The 22,170-nt window shown below is 43.5% G+C and overlaps 2 protein-coding genes across 3 annotated transcripts in view; one reads left to right on the top strand and one right to left on the bottom strand.

Moving 5' to 3' along the window:
- Positions 1-12,218, top strand: part of ankrd34ba (ankyrin repeat domain 34Ba) — a 29,463-nt gene extending 17,245 nt beyond the window's left edge. The window contains exons 2-3 of one of the 2 annotated variants that reach the window (XM_019278672.2): positions 4,812-4,974; positions 9,666-12,218. In XM_019278672.2, the coding sequence (XP_019134217.1) occupies positions 9,714-11,336 (1,623 nt within the window). In that variant the 5' untranslated portion in view covers positions 4,812-4,974; positions 9,666-9,713 and the 3' untranslated portion in view covers positions 11,337-12,218. Of the gene's footprint in view, positions 1-2,276; positions 4,975-9,665 lie in introns of those variants that run through there. The other variant, XM_010753034.3, reaches the window with a different exon arrangement.
- A 1,625-nt stretch (positions 12,219-13,843) lies between these two features.
- oclna (occludin a) lies at positions 13,844-22,157 on the bottom strand. Its single transcript, XM_010753030.3, has 9 exons — positions 22,000-22,157; positions 20,854-20,943; positions 19,396-20,047; positions 19,142-19,309; positions 16,695-16,825; positions 15,830-16,012; positions 15,397-15,568; positions 14,997-15,038; positions 13,844-14,491 (listed from the first exon to the last, which is right to left on the bottom strand). The coding sequence occupies exons 2-9, from the start codon at positions 20,901-20,903 to the stop codon at positions 14,393-14,395; spliced, it is 1,497 nt and encodes a 498-aa protein (XP_010751332.2). The 5' UTR covers positions 20,904-20,943; positions 22,000-22,157; the 3' UTR covers positions 13,844-14,392.
- Positions 22,158-22,170: the final 13 nt, after the last annotated feature.

The following is a 22,170-nucleotide window of genomic DNA, read 5'->3' as shown; positions in this document are numbered from 1 at the left end:
CAGCTGCCAAAATGAGCTAACATGAGCTAACAGCAGCTAACAGACTGAGCTAACATGAGCTAACAGCAGCTAACAAACTGAGCTAACAGCAGCTAACAGACTGAGCTAACATGAGCTAACAGCAGCTACAGCTGTCAGCAGGTTACTTCACTGTCCATCATAAACTCTGTAAATCACAGAGAGTTGAGGCGGAGCAGCCGGAGGACATCAGAGGGAAAACCAGAAAACATTTCCTCCATAAAATATGATCCAGTTTCACCAGAACCAGTGAAATAGTTGCTGCTGTGTGACTTAGTGCCGTAAAGCGTTACGTACTTCTCCCGACCCGGAGCCCAAAGTTACATAGTGTGAGAACAGACGTACGAATGACAGAGACACCGTTCACCTGATCACAGGTCAGTGTGGGTCAATGGGAGTTAAACTCGACACGAACAGTTTCATTGATCGTGGCACAGTGGGTGGTCTTGGGTGGGGCCATAAGGGGCTTTAATAACAGCACTCTGATCTGTAGATATAGCCAGCAAAGGATTATAGAGGATTACTATTACTGTGCGTCTGCCACTATGACTGCTGCACATAAATCACAAACATTACTGACCATGATATGCATTGTTTCATTAGTCAGACACTCAGTACAGTCGAGCTCTTCGGAAGCTGTTGCAGCCTCTTTCTTGTGGTTATTTCTTCAACACTTTATATTCGCAGCTGCTTCTGCATCTGTTTTCTGTGTTATTCTGGGAGAGCACCTGTGTGCAACCAAGCGAATGGCAGAGGAGACCCCAGACTCCTGCACAACACTGCAAATCCTTTAGTCTAGTGGTCTGCAGATCTGTGATTTCTCTAGCCCACAGAAATCTGAGCAACATTGTCTTGGCTGGAAATAAACTTCCTGTGTCGTTAAATTCACTCACAAGGGGAGAAAAACTGTATAGTTTCCCTAATTTCAGTCAACTCGGAGGCTTTTCTGGTGCTGACATTAAAGGTGATGTCTCTAAACATAAGAGGAGGAGACAACAACAGCACAGACTGCAAATAAATATGTAAAGTTACCATTAAAGCTGCTGTAATTGATATGTTTTATATCAGTGAAAGAGGTCAAACCAACTGTGGTGGAAGAAGTAGTCCAAACTTGGATAAACATTTGTAGCAACATTGCATAGAAATTTGGTTTTTGTTGCGATTTACCGAAAACACGTCGAAAACATCAAGCAAGGTCAACCCAGCTCCTGTTCTGGCACAACACTGGCTCTGCTCCCTGTCAGCATTCGCTAAAACCTCCTCTTCCCTGTGATACAAACACTAACACTCCTCCGGTGCTCTGAGCTCACAACCCAGCTAACAGACTGAGCTAACATTAGCTAACAGCAGCTAACAAACTGAGCTAACATGAGCTAACAGCAGCTAACACACTGAGCTAACATGAGCTAACAGCAGCTAACAAGCTGAGTTAACATGAGCTAACAGCAGCTAACAGACTGAGCTAACATTAGCTAACAGCAGCTAACAAACTGAGCTAACATGAGCTAACAGCAGCTAACACACTGAGCTAACATGAGCTAACAGCAGCTAACAAGCTGAGTTAACATGAGCTAACAGCAGCTAACAGACTGAGCTAACATTAGCTAACAGCAGCTAACAAACTGAGCTAACATGAGCTAACAGCAGCTAACACACTGAGCTAACATGAGCTAACAGCAGCTAACAAGCTGAGTTAACATGAGCTAACAGCAGCTAACAGACTGAGCTAACATTAGCTAACAGCAGCTAACAAACTGAGCTAACATGAGCTAACAGCAGCTAACACACTGAGCTAACATGAGCTAACAGCAGCTAACAAGCTGAGTTAACATGAGCTAACAGCAGCTAACAGACTGAGCTAACATTAGCTAACAGCAGCTAACAAACTGAGCTAACATGAGCTAACAGCAGCTAACACACTGAGCTAACATGAGCTAACAGCAGCTAACAAGCTGAGTTAACATGAGCTAACAGCAGCTAACAGACTGAGCTAACGTGAGCTAACAGCAGCTAAAAAACTGCACTAACATGAGCTAACAGCAGCTAACACACCGAGCTAACATGAGCTAACAGCAACTAACAGACTGAGCTAACATGAGCTAACAGCAGCTACAGCTGTCAGCAGTTTACTTCACTGTCCATCATAAACTCTGTAAATCACAGAGAGTTGAGGCGGAGCAGCCGGAGGACATCAGAGGGAAAACCAGAAAACATTTCCTCCATAAAATATGATCCAGTTTCAGCAGAATCAGTGAAATAGTTGCTGCTGTGTGAGAAACAGACAAAGAATATTGTTCTGGTTTTAATATAATTTCATGCACCGTGTTCCTGATCATCATTTGAAGGCAAATAACTCTCGGCCAGTGTTTCTAATAGCAACCGTGTCAGACGCCTCTCATTGTGTCGTCTAACCTTCACTCTCACCTTGATGCTGTGAATCAGAAAAATTGACATTACGTGAAAATGTGATTTTCAAAGTGAAACAAACAGACAGAGCTCTGAGCTGCGTTCACACAATAAAAGACACTTCGGTCTTCAGTCCGTCAGCTGAAGAAGACAGTTAGCTGTGACGATGCATCTATAAAATAAAAGATCTAATACAAAACTCCAAAGTGTGCTCTCTCCCTAAGAGGGCAATCAAGCAGGTGCCTGGTTAGTCATGATGGCTAAACATACAGTCCCGTGGGTGTCTCCTGTTTCCAGCTGAGAGTACTTGTTCACAGTGCTGATTTCCATCAGAACAGGGCAGAGAAAGTGTCAGGTAAATGGCTGCTTGTTCACCGCCAGGACTCAAACACTGCGGAGAGCTGAACTGGGCAGCAGCTCAGAGGGGATAAAAAAGCGAACATGAAGATTATTATTAACTGCGTTTGTTACACAACGTTGCAAAGAAAGGCCTTGCATTTGAAACAAAATAGAAACTGTGATAAAAAAAAAAAAGAATGTTTCACCCAGATTTAACCTCTCCAGCAGTGGATCTTCAACAAGTAAAAGTACAAATACATTAAGTATCAGAAGTACTCCTGTGACTAATATTACAGTCCATACTGATGCATCAATGTAAGAGAGAGTTTAGTCCATGTGGGTGTGAAAGTGAAATCAACAACTCATGACGACGAGTCACAACTCTGTATCACTGTTTGTTAAAGCAACTTTTCTCTCGATTCCCGAGGTTGACGCGGGAGAGGAGCTGGTGTCGTGCCAGAACCAGAGCAGGCGGCAGTGTAACCGGGCTCAGCAGCCACTATGGACATAATGGCAGAGGAGAAAAGACCGAAGAGGACGCTGACGGAGGAAGCGAAAAGAAGAGAGTGAGCGGGCAAGATGATTGATGATTGGTTGATGATTGGCTGTTAGCAAAGTTGTCGGGATTCAAGCCCACGGTATCGAAGGCCTGCCCAAAACCAAGCCAATCGCGATGTTCCAGGTTTTATGGAAAGACGAGACATCCATCTGGACCAAACTTTGTTCTGTGGTTTGGAGAGACCTCCTTCTCTTTTACCATCCGATGTTGGAGGTAAATGCTGATCCACTTTGACAGAAATGATCCAGGGGAACATCAAGAACATCTCAGATCATCACCCAACGATGCCTGTGGAGGTCTGCCCACCCCACAAAAAGATGGACAAACTATTTTTCTATTGGTGGTAGCATTGTACATCATCTTCAGAGAAGCCTGAACATTTGAACTTCACCCCTCTAGTGCCCTGTGTGTGAAAGACCAACTCCAGGAGAGAGATGCTGAATTTAGATCGCGAAAAAAGACCAACAACACGTTTCTGAAACAGTTTCAGCAACCAACAACCTCCACGAAGGAGGATCTACCACAGGACTGTGTTTGTTTCAACTCACTGTGCATAGGTCAGACGCTGACATCTTGTGGTGGATTCACAAACTGCTCCGTGAAAAGTCACAGTGTTTCTATGGCTACAGAAAAGTGATAGAAACTGTACCGCGGTCCTGACAATTAACAGCCGGGCTGGTAACCGTCTGGGCACGGAGGACACAAAGAACAGTGTTTTTTCTTAAATGTGATGCAGAACTGCAATTTGCATTTTTTCTTTTTTCAGTTCATGAAGGACTCTTTAAAAAAATGAGCTGATGTTTGATCTGCAACAAACCGCAACCAGCTTTAATCGTCTTTAATCTTAAATTTGTGCAGATATTTCCAATAAATCAATCAAACATCGACCCTCCTCATATATTTGATATTACGATAAATGAATCTTGTGCATGCAAGCAAAGTGTATGCACGGCATCTTATTCACACACACACACACACAGGTGCATACACACTCCCACACAGGCACAAAGAACAGTTTCCTCTCGCACAATTACAACATGTGCCGTCATCCGGCCTCCTTGATGGTTGTCATGGAGATGTCATTGATAAGGTGGACAAAATAAATATATATATTTTTTCTTCTTCTTCTTCTTCTTCTTCTCTCTGAGCGTAAACTAAAGAAGAGAAAAGTCCTGCGAGGCGGCCACAATTAAAAGGCTGAATCAGAACTCCCATTTGTTTTGTTTTTTTGTAAATGGAAAGACAAATCAGACATGCTGCTGTGTGTGTTGCAGCGCTGGGTTGCTATAGTGCTTCACCTTGTGTGTTCATCTCTGTCAACCTTTTTCTCTGTAACTCTCCAGAGCTCTGCTTACTGCTGCTGCTGCTGCGGTGATGATGGATTAACCATTTCTTAGACCAGCCTGACGACAAGCCTCTATCACTCTCTCTCACTCACTCACTCACTCTCTCTCTCTCTCTCACTCCATCATCACATACTTTGTCTGAGGAGCAAACACAATCTGAAAAACCTTGACTGCTGCTGCTGCTGCTGCCTCTTCTGACTTCCACACACACAACACCGCCTGGTCACTGAGGACGTCAGTCGCAGTCTCTGCAACAAGGGAGTAAATGTCTGCAAGAGAGGACTGATCACACACAGCTGAAGGTTGGTAAGTATGAAGACACACACACACACACACACACAAACACACACACACACACACACAAACACACACACACAAACACACACACACACAGGACATTCAATCTTTAATTCTTGTGACCTTTTTTTGACAGAATCTGTTCGATAACTCAGAGGGAAATGTCACGTTATGCAGCATTTAATCAAGTCTGACTAACACGTTTTGTCTTGTTTGAGAGTGTGCTACACACAGCTCTGACATGTGCACTGCAAACACACACACACACACACACACACACACACATTGTTAGTGGGCTCTCACAGAGGATGAGTGTTGAGCTCAGCCTGTTCAGGTGAAGTGGAGTTTTCTGCAAAGCCTGCAGGGTGGAAACAAAACACTGCAACACACTGTAATATACGAGGAGCGCGCAGTGTGTGTACAGTACAAACAGTACAGTTTGTAAGTATGGAGACGTTGATGTGAGGGTGTTTACATCCACATTAAGATACACAGTGTAGTACATGGAGTGCCCCGATGTTTGGAGGGCTCTAAACTGCAGAATCTCAGTAGATGTTTAAGATTTTAAAACCTCAAACGGACAACGCTATGTGTTCATCCTGAATGTCAGCTAACAATATTTTAAATCATGTTGATCCACACTGACCTGTGATCAGCTGAACGGTGTCTCTGTCATTCGTACGTCTGTTCTCACACTATGTAACTTTGGGCTCCGGGTCGGGAGAAGTACGTAACGCTTCACGGCACTAAGTCACACAGCAGCAACTATTTCACTGATTCTGGTGAAACTGGATCATATTTTATGGAGGAAATGTTTTCTGGTTTTCCCTCTGATGTCCTCCGGCTGCTCCGCCTCAACTCTCTGTGATTTACAGAGTTTATGATGGACAGTGAAGTAAACTGTAGCTGCTGTTAGCTCAGTTTGTTAGTGTTTGTATCACCAGGAAGAAGGAGAGGAGGATTACAGGGGAATGCTGACATTGTTGTGCCAGAACCGGAGCTGGGCAAGCAGGCGCTGTAACTAAGCAGCCTCTATGGACATAATGGCAGAGGAGAAGAGACCGAAGAGGACGATGATGGAGGACAAGAGTAAATGTGGGACTGACTTTTAGTGGTTGGTGAGAGCTTGGTGAAATAAAAGGCTGAAAGACAGTGATATTAGAATACTACAGATCCCATAATGCAACGCTATATGACAATGACGAGTAAACCAATCTTTAATTCTTCTGCAATCGAGGGTTAAAACAGGCGTTCTGATCAATAACTGATTGAAGTCTGTGACCCGCAGATGTTCTGCCACATCTGTAAACAGAACATCGTTTTGATTTATTGACTTTGGAGATAAGGAGGCGACATTTTCTGTCGTCTTCTTCTTCTTCTGCTTCATCCTGTTGCTGCTGTCAGCGGTGACATCATCACTGAGCTCTTTCCAGAGGCAGCCACTCACGTCCAAGACAAAACACCACCTGCACCGCGTTTGACAGATGAGGTGGAGGTGGTTTGCATTTAATCATGCTGCTCCTTTTTTTTTTTTTTTTTTGGTCGATGCTTTCATCTTTTCATCACCGCTCCACAGGGCAATCATTTTGTCATTAAAACACTTTGTTACAGGTTTCTTACGGAGTGCTGCAGGAATGAATAAGCAAGCAAGCTTCTCGCTCGCTCACTCGCTCATTTTATTTATTTATCATCATCGTCTTCAATCTTTTTTCGCCTCTGTCCTGTCTCCGGTTCTGGCACAACATCGGCTCCACTATCTGTCAGCATTCCCCGTACCCTGTACCCTGTAAACCTCCTCTTCTTTTCCAGTGGTACAAACACTAACACTCCTCTGGTGCCCGGTGCACAATCGGGCTGCCCGGCTAACGAACTGAGCTAACATTAGCTGACAGCAGCTACAGTTGACAGCAGTCAGCCCAGCTCGGCGTCTGTCTTTCAGCCTTTTATTTCACCAAGCTCTCACCAACCACTAAAAGTCAGTCCCACATTTACTCTTGTCCGGCGGCTTCTTGCTCGCTCACTCTCTCAGCGTCCTCTTCACTCTCTTCTCCTCTGCCATTATGTCCATAGAGGCTGCTGAGCCCGGTTACATTGCCCAGCTCCAGTTCTGGCACGACACTGGCTCCACTCCACTCCATCGGTATTTGCCCTCCTCTTCCCGGTGGTACCCAAACACTAACACTTCCCTATTAGCTAACAGCAGCTACAGTTTACTTCACTGTCCATCATAAACTCTGTAAATCACAGAGAGTTGAGGCGGAGCAGCCAGAGGACATCAGAGGGAAAACCAGAAAACATTTCCTCCATAAAATATGATCCAGTTTCACCAGAATCAGTGAAATAGTTGCTGCCGTGTGACTTAGTGCCGTAAAGCGTTACGTACTTCTCCCGACCCGGAGCCCAAAGTTACATAGTGTGAGAACAGACGTACGGATGACGGAGACAGTTAAAATATTTTAGTTTCAGAGAGAAAAGTTCCACAATGATGTGTTTTTCTTTCCAGAAACTTCAGTCCAGCCAGCTGGCACCTTTTTATTGAGGTTTTTGTAGTTAACGAGGAGGCATCGTATAGAAAACAACCAACTGTTCCTCATCCATATGCAGCACTTCCAACATAAGTGCCAGGAATAAATAGAAACGAAGCATCCGACAAAAGTTCAGCTCAGAGAGGGCAGCGAAAAGCTGATTTTAAATAAGTCTTCTGTGGATGTAAACACCATGACAAAGGATAAATATGCCGTTTATTCTATATTTTCCTCATTGTCAACAAGTCTCATGAAAAGATTCAACACTTAAATCTCATTGTTTCCCCTCGAATCAAATGTGCAGGAGTGCAGATTGCATTGATTTGTTACTATGTGGAAACTGGAGCATTGCTATTAGCAACACATGCAATACATGCAGTACGATGTAGGCCACTAATCATTGTGCAATTTCAGTCACACAATGGGGGCCACGCAAGTACATCAACCCACATGTGAAGTAACATGCAGATGCACAATATATGACACATTTAAGCATATATAGTCAAACATGTTGCAGACACGCAGCAGGGTTTAAACAATGAGACCAAAGACTCGCCTGAAAATGTGTTTTTATTGCTTAAATCTGCGATGACCACCTGTTCAGTCTGTCATTTAATGTCATTACAGCATCATTTCATCCACATTTATGGGGCTCCACACAAACACACACCAAGTGACTGTTGCCTCTTTGCATACCGTTGCAACATACTAAAATAACGCCTTTCCCCTTTAGAGATGTAAATCCTTGCCGTGTTTCAGTTTCATAGACTGTGACTCACGCAGGAATATCTGTCTGAGACTTTGGTAACTGTCACCTTATCTGGTCTAATAGAAGAGAAGCAAGGACACACAGTACAAAGGCTGATAGAAAGTGGCTGCCTCTGCTGGTGCTGCGGAGGACGAGCGTATGAAAAGAAACCGTTGAATGGAACCTATATGCAAACAAACAACAACAAAAAAAAAAGAGACAAGAGCTTTATAGGTTCTCATTTTCCAAATCCAAAATATGTTTCATGTACGAGTAGATTCACGTGTAGAAGCAGCATATAAACTGTTTGATACGGTGCGGTTTAAGAGAGGAGATTAAAGGACATTAAATATTCGATAAAATGAATATATATTGTGTCTTAAATTACAAAATAAAAGTGGGAAAAATGAGAAGGTGAAAGTGAATAAATGGCATATGGCAGGGGTCTTTTTTATATTTACTTTAATTAACGTGTATTTCATGGTATTAACCTATTCATATACTGGGTTATTAGCCGAAATGTGTTTATGGTTGATTTTAAAAAAAGTTATGTCATAGTTATTGTTGTTTATTATTAACGCCAAGAGCTGTGCATGTCCACTGATCCATCCAGTTGCAAGTGCAAATGTCTTTGCTGTTTGTAGTTTCTTAATTATCTGCATCCTCACAGTCACCATTACTTTGGTGAAAATTGTCAGTTATTATGACAAAAATTGGTGGACCCCCTGCAGTACCTCTGTGGACCCCCTAGGGGTCAAAGACCCATGGTTGAAGACCCCTGGTATATGGGATCGGGTTCCTGGTCTAAACATTGATTCACGCTCCCTTGTTGGTATTAGACTGCTGTTTATGTCAGGGATGATATCCGACAAGGCGTCTATTATCAGGGATTAATGGATGACAGGGAGGCCAGAACAGAACGGAGATTTAATGCAGAATGAATTCCTGATTGTTGACACCTCTTAAAGGACATTAGGGAAAGTGCAAGCAAGCAGTGGTTGAGTGATGTAGACATGAGTGAATGAGAGTGAGGGAGCGCTGGTATCAAGAAAACCAGTGAAACGACAGAATAAAATGTTATTTCCTGATTGTTTCATAGTAGTTACATGGTCAGAGGATGAGGTACTGAAAACTACACTTCGAAGTTGGACAGACAGTTTCCTGTACCTACTTAATTAGTCCTATATCTGGACACCCTGCAGCCAGTCAGAATTAAGTATTCACCCAGAGCGTGAGGTATGAAGTCTAAGTAAGAGTCCACGATACCAAGAGGGCTCTAGAACCGAACCCCTCGAACAACACCCACAAACCCAACACAATCCTCTGGACATATCGCTGACACTAGCACCAGACAAGCATCATTTAGCTACCTCATCCTAGGTTGTGTGCAACTGTCTTACATCTTTGTATCTTGTTAATTTCTGCAGAAACCTGTCCGACTACATCTCCAAAACCACCTGCTGGGACCAAGAGGGATGGAGGGCGAAGGCTGTAATCCTGGGGTAGCTATGGATTCAGGTAATCCCTTGCTAAAAGCAGTCTTCCTCCGCCGCTTGCGACTCACACGGCTGCTCCTGGAGGGAGGCGCTTACATCAACGAGAGTGACAGCCAAGGCCAAACACCCCTGATGGTGGCCTGCAGGACCCAACATATCGATGCCCAGAGCGCCAGCAGGGTCAAGCTGGTCCAGTTTCTTCTAGAGAAAGGAGCAGACCCGAACATCCAGGACAAGGAAGGTCGCTCTGCGCTGATGCACGCCTGTCAGGAGCAGGCAGGTACCGAGGTGGTGTCTCTACTCCTGGCCAGTGGAGCCGACATTAGCCTGGAAGATCAGTCCGGGACATCAGCGTTGGTCTACGCAGTCATGGCTGGAGACTGGAAGGTTCTGAAGTTAATGCTGGACACGTGCAAGGCTAAGGGCAAAGAGGTGATTATCATAACGACTGACAAATTCCCATGTGGGAAACTACAAGCCAAGCAGTACCTCAGCATTCCTCCACTTAGTCCTCTTGACCAGACGGACAAAACAACGTCAGCAGCTCCTGCATCTCCTTCTGAAATTCAGCTCATCACTTCCCCCCAGTGCTCCTCCTCTACCCTGTGTCCCCCAAAGCCCGTCTTCTCCTTCAAAGAAGCCCAGTCTTGTGGGGTAAACTCCCATCCATGTTCCCCATCGAGGTTTCAACGACTTGGCCAAGCGGTGCCAAACGGACTGCAGCAGCCCCTCCTGAGGTTGAACTCTGAGCCCTGGCTAAAGATCCCAGCGTCTCTGCTCACCCAGCAGCTTCCGGCGGGCGGCAAAGACCTCAGTGAAAGTGAGGAGCTCGCTCTCTTAAAACCGGATGGGGACAACAGCGTAAATTCAACTGGCAGCTTCAGATGCTATGAAGGACAACTGGCGAGGGACAAAGGACTCGAAGGAAACGGAAAGAGTGAATGTGCCAAACACGTGGAACAAAAGATGTCCTTGCCAGGTCTCATCTCATCCCACTCAGCCTCCCACCCCAACCTCCACTCTGTAAACCTTGGAACGGATACAATCGCCTCATCTTCCTCCTTTTCAAGTGGGAAAACTCTTAGCACTCCACTCCACAGCATGGCCTCATCGAGCCTGCATAGCATAATCCAGAGGCGCAAGCTTGGGGCGGACATCTACAGCTCTGACCCTCAGCTAGCTGTAGACATCCAAAACCTCCCCGAGGAGTCCCAACAAAGAACAAGAGACCTAGCAGATGGCAAGAGGTTGGCGCCCTTACGCTGCTCCAGTACGCTCGGATCCAGGGAGTCATTCTCGGGCCCAAACAGGAGGGTGCTGTCTGGGTTTGAACGCAGAGGGTCTGGAGCCTTCTTGTTGGACCACAACTCCCAGGTCAGGCCAAGATCTCTGCCACCTTTGACCCTCAACTCCACCAACAACACCCCCCTCCTTAATGTTTATAACCTCAGCTCCAGTGCTGGAAGTGGTTTCTGTGAGAAAGAGCCCGGCTTGAGAAATTTCCTTCCCTCTGCACCTCCTGGACACCCCAAAGAGATGACCCGGCGGATGCTGCTGAGGAGACACTCGATCCAGACCGAACAGTTCAAAACCACGGCTTGAAATTTGACCAAGATGGGGAAGAGAAGTTCATCAGCGTGTTTTAGTGTTTTGTTACGTGATGTAGTGTCCGTGTAGTGAAATTCAATGAGCCAAAGAGGATGTACAAGAATGACAAAATATCCTTTATCGATGTATCTTCCTCTGCTTTAGTGTACTGTGTGTTGTCACTGTGCATGTAGCTTCAGTGTGCAGTTTATATGTGCAACACTTTTCTGGTCACTTGGGGGCAGCAGGAAAAACACAACATCGGACTTCCTGTCGTCTTATGAAGTCGTTACACATACAGCAGAAGTGACTTTTAGCTCAGTTTTGGTCTCAATTTTGGGTATTTTGAAATACCAAGCTCTAAATGCTTCATGGTGTTCAACAGCTAGTCTCTGTGTTTTTATTCAGTTTCATGCTGGCACTATAGAGTAGGTTTATCCAAGCTTTTTTTTTTTTTGGGAAACTAGGTTGATGAGAGCGGAACCAAAACAATAAGCTAAACGGACTCAAAGGCAACAGCACATATGACGTATGACAGTATTGTACCGATGATTCTCTGTAGATTTGTCACTTTTAACGTTATTTATGTCCATTCGATGCATTCTTGATAGAAGAAATATTGATTAGTGCAGCTTTAAAGTCACTGAGGCGAATTCACAGATTTTGCAGCTGCTGAACCTGCAACGAGTAAGACACAAAAAACAAATCATGAAATTGTCAAAGCAACACTGCGAAGCAATTTACCGCCTTAGTGTAATCCTACTGTGGTAAATATGTTCAGCTGTACTCGAGTATTTGTTCAGATTACATTACTTATGATCAAAAACTAAAGAGTCGACGTCAACTAACAAATAGAGCTAACAGACTGAGCTAACAAATAGAGCTAACAGACTGAGCTAAAATTAGTTAACAGCAGCTAACAGACTGAGCTAACATTAGCTAACAGCAGCTAACAAACTGAGCTAACAGCAGCTAACAAATAAAGCTAACAGACTGAGCTAACATGAGCTAACAGCAGCTAACAAACTGAGCTAACAGCAGCTAACAAATAGAGCTAACAGACTGAGCTAAAATTAGTTAACAGCAGCTAACAAACTGAGCTAACATTAGCTGACAGCAGCTAACAGACTGAGCTAACATGAGCTAACAGCAGCTAACAGACTGAGCTTACATTAGCTAACAGCAGCTAACAGACTGACCTAACATTAGCTAACAGCAGCTAACAAACTGAGCTAACATGAGCTAACAGCAGCTAACAGACTGAGCTTACATTAGCTAATAGCAGCTAACAGACTGAGCTTATATTAGCTAACAGTAGCTAACAGACTGACCTAACATTAGCTAACAGCAGCTAACAAACTGAGCTTACATTAGCTAACAGCAGCTAACAAATGAAGTTAACATTAGCTAACAGAAGCTAACAAATAGAGCTAACAGACTGAGCTAACATTAGCTAACAGCAGCTAACAGACTGAGCTAACATCAGCTAACAAACTGAGCTAACATGAGCTAACAGACTGAGCTAACATGAGCTAACATAAGCTAACAGCAGCTAACAGACTGAGCTAACATGAGCTAACAGCAGCTAACAGCAGCTAACAGACTGAGCTAACATCAGCTAACAAACTGAGCTAACATGAGCTAACAGACTGAGCTAACATGAGCTAACATAAGCTAACAGCAGCTAACAGACTGAGCTAACATGAGCTAACAGCAGCTAACAAACTGAGCTAACAGACTGAGCTAACATGAGCTAACAGCAGCTAACAGACTGAGCTAACATGAGCTAACAGCAGCTAACAAACTGAGCTAACAGCAGCTAACAGACTGAGCTAACATGAGCTAACAGCAGCTACAGCTGTCAGCAGTTTACTTCACTGTCCATCATAAACTCTGTAAATCACAGAGAGTTGAGGCGGAGCAGCCGGAGGACATCAGAGGGAAAACCAGAAAACATTTCCTCCATAAAATATGATCCAGTTTCACCAGAATCAGTGAAATAGTTGCTGCTGTGTGACTTAGTGCCGTAAAGCGTTACGTACTTCTCCCGACCCGGAGCCCAAAGTTACATAGTGTGAGAACAGACGTACGAATGACAGAGACACCGTTCAGCTGATCACAGGTCAGTGTGGGTAAACAGGATTTAGAATGTTAGTTTAGGAGTTGAAGTTACACAGTGTTGCTTTAATTTTTACAAATATTACTGAACCTCTGCAGACAGCGGTTGCAAGTGATGCACAATTCTTTGTGAATTCGCCTCAGGATGTGCAGATTTTTAAACATTGCCACCCCGCAGTGGCATCATCTAAAAAATAAAAAAAGTCACTGTGAAAGAGGCAACAACGCTCCGAATGCTTTTTAAAGACGCTGCAATCGCTTTTCTACTCATGGTGGCTTTTTAAAAAAAAAAAAAAAAATCAAGAGAGGTTGTGAGTGTTTCACACGCGCCATTTTGCACAAGAAGTCCCGAACATGTCTGTGAAAAGTCACTGTCGACACTTACCGTGTAAGAACAGCAAGAAAACTGTTTAATAAATGAATTTATTATCATAAAAAGGTATCACAAATCATTGTAAAAGTACATCGCTATGCATTAAACACGCACAATCATTTTCAAAGTGTTTGTTTGTTCTACCATCGTTAAAAGAAACGCACCATAAAAACACAAACGTTCCACGAACGGCTAAAAAACATCAGTGTTTCCCACATATTTACAGGCTTACTTTAAAAACGAGGGTTAAAATATGAGCATCTCGTGTCGAAGAGCTATTCAAAACAAACGGGGGGGATTATGTATCGATTTGTGTTCACGCCACAATCTGGTGGTTTAGAATAAATACATTTAACAGTTCCTATGGCAGGTGATGCTCAGAACACAAACATCGGTATAATACAAAACAGAATATTTGTTTCCTCTGCTTAAAAAAAAACAAAACTTTTGCAGTGTTTCACATCAGCGCAGACAGAACGGAAACGTCTGAAACATTCAACCCCACCGCTCAAACAAAAATCTGATTTCAGTCTCTTCTGTCTCGTCTTGGGACAGGCGTGAAATCCGTTCAGAGATGTTGTCAGTTCCTGCGGTCGTAATCGCTGACCATCTTCTTGATGTGGTTCAGTTTGGACTTCAGGTATTTACACCTCCGCTTCTTCACCTGGTAGTCTGGAGTCTGTGGAGACGAAATGATAAAAACAGATGATGAGTTTGGGGTCAATTGCGGAAACCACCGAGAGGAATAAATGTTCTGTTTTTTTGAGTTGCCATCGTAACTTTCAAGTTCCTTCTTGACCCTCTTGACGGTCACTGACATGAGCATGCTTCATACTCCATCAACATCCCAATCAGCCCTCCCTGAATCTTCAGAAAACAGCCGGTAAGTCCCTCTTGTTTACCCATTACCACCATGCACGGCGGGTCAGGATCTCCCTCACAACACAATCTTACAGCAGCTTCACTTGAATGACTGAATGTAAAGGAAAGTATGGAGAGACGACCGCAGCCTGTATCAGGAATCTGGCAGCACGTCGAGTCAGATAAGGCCTGATTGTTCTCACGTTGTAAAGTGTGAAGCAAGAAAATGGATCACCAGATCTTTTTTTTCCCTCTCAGGTCTTCCGTATGTTTATTAATCAACATTAAATTAATAAGCAGAAGCTCTGATGACTGTCACAAACCTTTTTCATGTTCTTTATCCTGTTGTACTCGTCCAGAGCGTCCTGTTTAAAAGGGAACAAGAACAATTTGTCACATTTCAAATCAAATTTAACAAGATTTTACATAAATATTTTTTTTTAATCTCTATAACTTAAAACTTTTGGCCACTTGGGGGCAGCAGAGGAGACTGTAAACACAACACTGACATCAGCTTATAGATAATAAAATCTCTTATGTTAAATGCTCCATGACGTCTGTAACTGAGTCCGTTTGCAGGAGCTCTTTTCTTTTAGAAACTGCAGCCTGCTGCTGCTAGAAACAAAACTGAAGAGCGTGACATTAAATCTGAGGAGGTGTAAAACAAATATCGGACATTTGTTGTTCGATTCTCGCCATATAAAACAAATATGAATCTCTCACCAGGTACTGCGGGCTTCCCTCCTGCAGGTCGTCCAGCTCTCGGTCCACGTCGGACAGCTTCTTGTTGAGGGAGTCCAGCTCCGCCTGCAGGTCTTTGTACTCCTGGTGGTCACGGTCGAATTCACGCTTGTAGTCGCTGCGCTGCTGCTCGTCCGCAATGGGAGGAAACTCGCTGAAGTCGGAAAAGAAGAAGAAGAGGAGACACATTTAAACGATGGAAAGAAGATCAGAGCGTCAGAGGTATCTGTTGCTTCATGGGCTCAGTTTAGTTCATTTGACTGAGTTTGCACACATGCAGAGTCAGCAGATTTAAGGCTGCTGTTTCTGCCTGTCTGTAGTTATTAGGTAATAGTTTTTATTTACATTTTGCTGATAATACGTCACTTAGGATCTGAACTCTCCTCTGGACGTGTCGTCTTGAATCTCTTCCTACCTGTTGAAGTCGTCGTCGTCCAGCTCGTCTCCTGAGGAGTAGTAGTCGGTGTCGTTGTCCTGTCCGTCGGCGCGTCGTGGCCGACCCGCTCGTCTCTTTTTGGGCCTCCCGGCCGAGCTGGCCACCTCCGAGCTGTTGCTGTACGGGACGCCGTTTTGCAAAGGCACCTCCTCTTCTGCAGGCCTGAGGGACGAGGGACAGTTCACACTGTTAAAGTCAGAACAGACTGAGGGAACTCCTGTAGGTGTGATTTGTCTGTAAAGTTCAAACCTCTTTGCTCTTCAGTGACTTTCTTACGAGACAAAAGAGGAAGTGAACTGCAGCTGTTATGATTTATGATCTCTCGGTTCATCGCGGACGATTAAAGGTCGACGATGACTTCCTGTTTTCTTTTCTGCACTGAAAGTATGTCACCTAGTTTCAGCGTCAGGCGTCAGTCACATGACTCGGTAGCATTTGTGTGCAGAAAAAAACAAACATGAGCTGCTCCCAGATTTTTTTGACAGCAACAATTTGAAGACGCCAACGCCAACTATGCAGTATTCCTATTATTTATGTGTCACCTTTCATGCAAACGTGTAGCTCAAAGTGCTTCACAGAGAAAATGAATTCAAACCTGTCGAGTCCTTCAGATCCACGTGCAGAACAAACTTTTCCTTTTTGTGTTTTTATTCAGGTTTTAGGTTAAACTGCTGCAGGACATGTCCACATGTCGTTCATCCTCAGAGATTCTAGATCTGAAATCTTTTTGTACCTTTGAAATAATCTCAGAGCGACACACATCTCTTAATACGCTGTGTTGAACTGGAACACAGAGGAGCTGCACACACCTCTCTCTCTCTCTGTGCTCCGTCAGGTTACTCACTGAGGGGTGTAGTTGTAGGGTGGTTTGTCATAGTTGGTGCTTTCATCGTCCAGGTGACTCCTGGAGCCTCTCAGCTTCTCCGGGTAGTCCGACATCGGGAGAGCTTCGGGAGCGACCGACACATTGTTCACCTGTGAGGAGAAAAATTCACATTTTAGCATCAAATATTTAAAAAAAATACATGTTTATATTCATACTTGTGTGTTGGAGCAAATTTTTAAATAAAAAGCGTGAATATATTTGAGTTTTGGCTGGTTGGAGAGGCAAAACGAGACATTTTACAACTTAATCTTGAACATTTTAAGCAAAAAAGTCAAATATTTGTTAGTTTCAGGTACATAAATATGAATATTTAATGTTTTCTTTGTCATATATGATTAAAAAATGAATATATTTGGGTTTTGGACTGCAAAACAAGACATTCTGCAACATTATCTTCATCATTTCAAAGAAAAAAATTCAAATATCTGCTTGTTCCACGCACACAAATCTGAGTATTTGGGTTTTACACTGTTGGAGCGACAAAAACGAGACATTTAACCATTGTATCTTGGACATTTTATGGAAAAATGTCAAATATTTTCTAGTTTTAGGCACACAAATGTGAGTATTTGATGTTTTTCTTTGAAATGCATGATTAAAAATAAATATATTTGAGTTTTGGACTGCAAACCAAGACATTATCTTCATCATTTTAAGCTAAAATGCCAAATATTTGCCTGTTTCAGGCACACAAACGTGAGTATTTGATGCTTTCTTTGTCCTATATGATTTTAAATGAATTTACTTGGGGGTTTGACTGTTGGACACTATTTTCTGACTTTTAGCAACCAAACAATTAATCTGTAGTGAATTAATCAGTCGTTAGTTGCAGCCCAGAAACGAAAGCTGCACCCATATTCAAACTACGACCAATAATCCACAATAATAAATAAAAAACTAATCAGCCCGTTCACAAACAACCTTTGACGGGTGGCTCCCTCTGGATCTCTCCCAGCTCAGGTATGATACACCTGCATGGACTTGTCCTGTGCAAATATGCGACATAATGAAGCTGCACCCTCCATAACAACATGTATGTGCTGCAGGTCGCTGCACACACACACTCAGCACTTTCAGGCGGGTTTCCACAAGCTGCAGTGAAATAAACGCCTCTGGGTCCCAGTGTCGCGTTACATGCTGCAGTGTCTTGTGTCTGCTAAGTTTGGTGGGTTCTGGAGTACCAGTCCGACCTGTTCTTCCTCCTCAGAGCTCTGCAGTGCAGCTGAATGTCATCATGACTTCCAGCTATTAACAGTAATGACTCACCTACTCGTCGCTGCTTAAGAGTGTGTCAAATGTGAGGCCTGTTGCAAAACGCTTCTGAGAATAGCTGCAGAAAGCGTGATTCATGTTGTGTTGATTCTGTTCATGCTGGATTTTTACGGAGTCCGGGTTGTCATTGCTGGAATTCTTCTTCCTTTACGACACGTTCAGATTGAAACTGTCATCTGTGTACACGCCACACCTTGAAACCGAGCACACGAAGAAGAAGGAGCTTCTCCTCCCCCCGCTTGTAAAAAACAGGTGAACCGGTTCAACCACTCCAGCTGATGTTTACACTCTCTACCAGGCAGCTCTTTAAGATCAGATCTGAGAGCTTAAAATTCATTGTTTTGTCTTTAAAATGTGTCAGGGAACGGTGAAAATACCCGTTATTACTTCCCACAGAAGCTGTTTTGTCCGACAAACCATCTAAAATCCAAAAAATATTAACTGTTTGGGACAAAACAAGCAACATGAGGACTTTACCACGAGTTTTAGGATATTTTGAGGTATTTTTTTCTATATTTTATTGCCTAAAATGTTAATCGATTGATCGAGAAAAGACTACTTTAATTCACGATATAGGGAAAGATTGTCTTTATTGTATTTAAGTGTCTTGTTTTGTCCCACAAACGGTCCAAAATCCAAAAAGATATCCACGTCACTATCATGTATTACTCAGCAAATGTTCGTCAACTTTGCTTATTTGCTCATTATACGATGATCAAAACTGTTGCGGATTCATTGACTAGTCGTTGCAGCTCTATAACATGTCAGGTCAACAATTAGGAAGATTTAATTAACACGAAACTAAAATTCTGCTTTGCATAATTGTAAACTGAATATCTCGTGAAGGCGTCACCATGAGCTTTAAGATACTGTGAAGCAGATTATTCTATATTTTAAAGACTGAAATGTTGATTGATTGATCGAGAAAATAAATATTTAGTCTATGAAATGAAACGATTGTTTAATCTCAAGGAGAGCTGCAACGATTAGCTAATTAACCATTAACCATTAGTCGTTACCCAATAAATTAATCAAATTTTGCTGATTTTAGCAGCTCGAATCTGAATATTTTCTGGTTTCTTTCGTCCTCTATGACAGTGAGCTGAATTTCAACCAATCACGGCGTCACTCACCCACGCCTCGACGTCCTGCGGCGGCTCCATCTCGTCGATGACCTTCACCCTCTTCCACAAAATGTTGCTCTTGCCGTAGTTCTGGATCTTCTGGCGAGTCTTCAGAGCGAAGACGAGCATGATGATGAGCGCGATGGCGACCAGGAAGCCAAACACCACGGCGATGGCCTGAAACGAGACATCAAACCACCGAGTTACAGACAGAACTACGGACGAACGACACGAGGAGACGAACGGAGGAGGTAAACATTCACCTCCTGCGGCTCCACGACACAGTAGTGGTAAAGGTACTGGTTGACGAACACTCCTGAAGGTTGCGGTTGTTGGTACTGAGCGCACAGACCGGCGATCTGGCTGCCGTAGACCGATCCGGAGGACTGAGCCATCGGGTTCACCGCGACCAAGTACACTATGGCGGCAATCATCATTAGCAGCGCTAGGATTGCGCAGATGATGATGACCGCCAGGTAGAACTTCCTGCTCTCTGATAGGCTCTGATGAGACACGATGATGATGAAGATGGCCAGGCACGCAATGAAGGTGATGGCCGCCATGGCGATGATAAACCCTTTGCCCTTTCGGGGATCGTTGTAGTTCCCTCCGAGTCCACCGTATCCGTAGTTGTTTCCGGCTCCATAACCGCCACCGCCAAAGCTGCCGTAGTTCCCTCCATAAGTTCCTCCGTATGCGCCTCCTCCGTACGCGCCACCGCCGTACCCGAAGCCACCCATGGCGCCCTGACTGTCCCAAGCCAGCGTGGAGGCAACGCAAGCAAATATGGCGACGGACATCACGATGACCATGATGGACATGATCTTGAGGATGCCCGGCGGAGACGTCCAGCGGTAGAAGTGCTGGAACTCGTCGTCCGGGTAGTAGGAATAGGCCGGCTGTGGAGGGCCGTTACTGCGAAGAGACGGACAAGACAGGAAGACGATGTTTGAGTTTCAAAGTAAACAAAAGATGTTTTTTAAGTGTATAGCACTAAATTATCCTCAGCAGGGTTCAAGGGAGGCTGGAGCCAATCCCACATTGGGCGAGAGGCGGGGTACGCCTCGGATAAAAAAGTCCCTTAAAGTCGTTTTATTGGTGAAACAATTTCGACTTTAAGATGAAAAAAATCTAATTTCAAATCAATCAAGCCTGAAAGGAATCGATCAGATCCCATCGCGATCACGTTCTGTCAGTATAATCAGCCGAGAAAAACTTAAACTTTCTCTCTGAATCTGGAAAAATAAAAATTTTCTGTGAAATTCTGTGAAAACTTCAATTTTAAAACTCCCAAAATTCATCTAGATGATTTTCAAAGTAAAATATTTTAAATCCAGCGGTATTTTATCTTTTAATTTTCTAATGAACGTGGCCTTTCTTTGCTTCCGTATGGAGGACGTCATATCAGTTCAGACTAACAGCACTCAAGATCGGTATCGGGCTTGAGACAACTTTTTAAAAAGGCCTTGGTCTTAGCAGCTGTCCAAACCAAATCATCTGGAAATAAAACCACAAAAATTTAATCTGAAGAACACACAGAGGTTTGTAAATACTCCAAAGTCTAACTCAACGTAGAAACCAAAGAGTTGAATGAATATAATCTACCCAAGCATGGTCATGACTTGATCTCGGCTTAGTTGGTCTTGACTACAACGCTGGTTCATTCACTCTGTCTGTCATCAGCTCGAGCTGAGACTAAAATAAATCAAAAGTTGACTCACTATCCGTCCGACTCGTACGGAGGTGGACTCCCGTTGGGCCTCGACGACATGACTGCTGGATCCACTAGACGCTGCTCTGCGAAGATAAATCTGCAAGGAGACAGACTGACTCATTAAAACAGAAATTAAAACATCTTTAATACAGATTGATGGTGATTCATGGACGCAGAGACGTTCATTGAGGGCGAGCTGACACTGGGCCCCTCACTGACCCAGTTAAGTTAGTTCAGGCGTGGTGGGTTAGCTGGTTAACGGCGCCCTAAATTAAGTTTAAATGATTCAGGTTTGATCTTTACACCAAGACATCTATCGCATATCTAAATAGGCACAATGCCCTTAACAAGAAGTCTGGAAATGATGACTAACTAACTAACTAACTAACTAACTAACTAACTAACTAACTAACTAGCAGGTATATTATTATAGTATCGTGGAGAATAATTGGGTGTAGGAGCGCAACTGAAATCCAAAAAAAATCCAGATATAGCAGGAGTCTCATAACGAGGGACGAAGGAGGCGTGGACATTTATACAATACTTCATCTACTACATGAATAAAAATCCAAGTTTCGTCACGATAAAACAACAATGAAAGGGAAGTTAGACTCATTTGTAGCGAAGCCTTGATCAGTTATGTAATGTCAAAGATTAATCTGATGATTATTTTGATCAAAAAATGTCATCTAGGTCACTTATAGGTTAAAAAAAAGATATTTTGTCTGATTAAAACTCCAAAAATCAAACAAAAACATCTGGATCAGGGAGATTTCTTAACATTTTTACTTAGAAATTGAACTTAAATGATGAATACATAAAAAAAAAAAATCAATTTACAACCTTTAAGAGTTTAATCCGCCATTTTCCTGGCAGCAGTGGAACTAAAAACGTCTCCTCGCTTCATATTCATGTGATTAAAACCTCAAACGTTCCTGTTTTATTTAAATTAAGCCACATTAAACCACCTGTACGTTTACATTCATGACAAATCACGCACTTTTTCACGCATTAAATGTCCTCTCCGCAGCAGCAGCAGCAGCACAGATGATGTTAAAGAGATAATTGATTTTAAACCCGCATCTCACAGCAGCACACCTGTCCTCGTCCTACAGGTAAACAAGTTAAAGTGGGTTTAAAACCCGCAGCTCACCTGTCCTCTGTTTGTCTCCTCTCTTCTTCTTCTTCTTCTTCTTCTTCTTCGCTCGACTTGAAATGTTTCAACTGAAACTGCACCACCTGATAAAAACAGCCCCGGACACACCCAGGTGAGCTCCGCTCTCGGTCACTTTAGCCCCGCCCCCAGCCACCGACAGGTGTCGCG

The sequence above is a fragment of the Larimichthys crocea genome, chromosome IX, assembly GCF_000972845.2.
Source record: "Larimichthys crocea isolate SSNF chromosome IX, L_crocea_2.0, whole genome shotgun sequence".
Lineage (NCBI taxonomy): Eukaryota > Metazoa > Chordata > Actinopteri > Sciaenidae > Larimichthys > Larimichthys crocea.
This window is presented reverse-complemented; position numbering and strand designations above follow the sequence as displayed.

Excerpts from the sequence above, each read along its gene's own strand:
- oclna (XM_010753030.3), bottom strand. The coding sequence starts at position 20,903 with ATGTCGTCGAGGCCCAACGGGAGTCCACCTCCGTACGAGTCGGACGGA. Across the intron at positions 15,569-15,829 it reads GACGACGACGACTTCAACAG|CGAGTTTCCTCCCATTGCGG; the intron begins GTAGGAAGAGAT and ends TTCCGACTTCAG. Across the intron at positions 14,492-14,996 it reads GGATAAAGAACATGAAAAAG|ACTCCAGACTACCAGGTGAA; the intron begins GTTTGTGACAGT and ends TCGTCTCCACAG.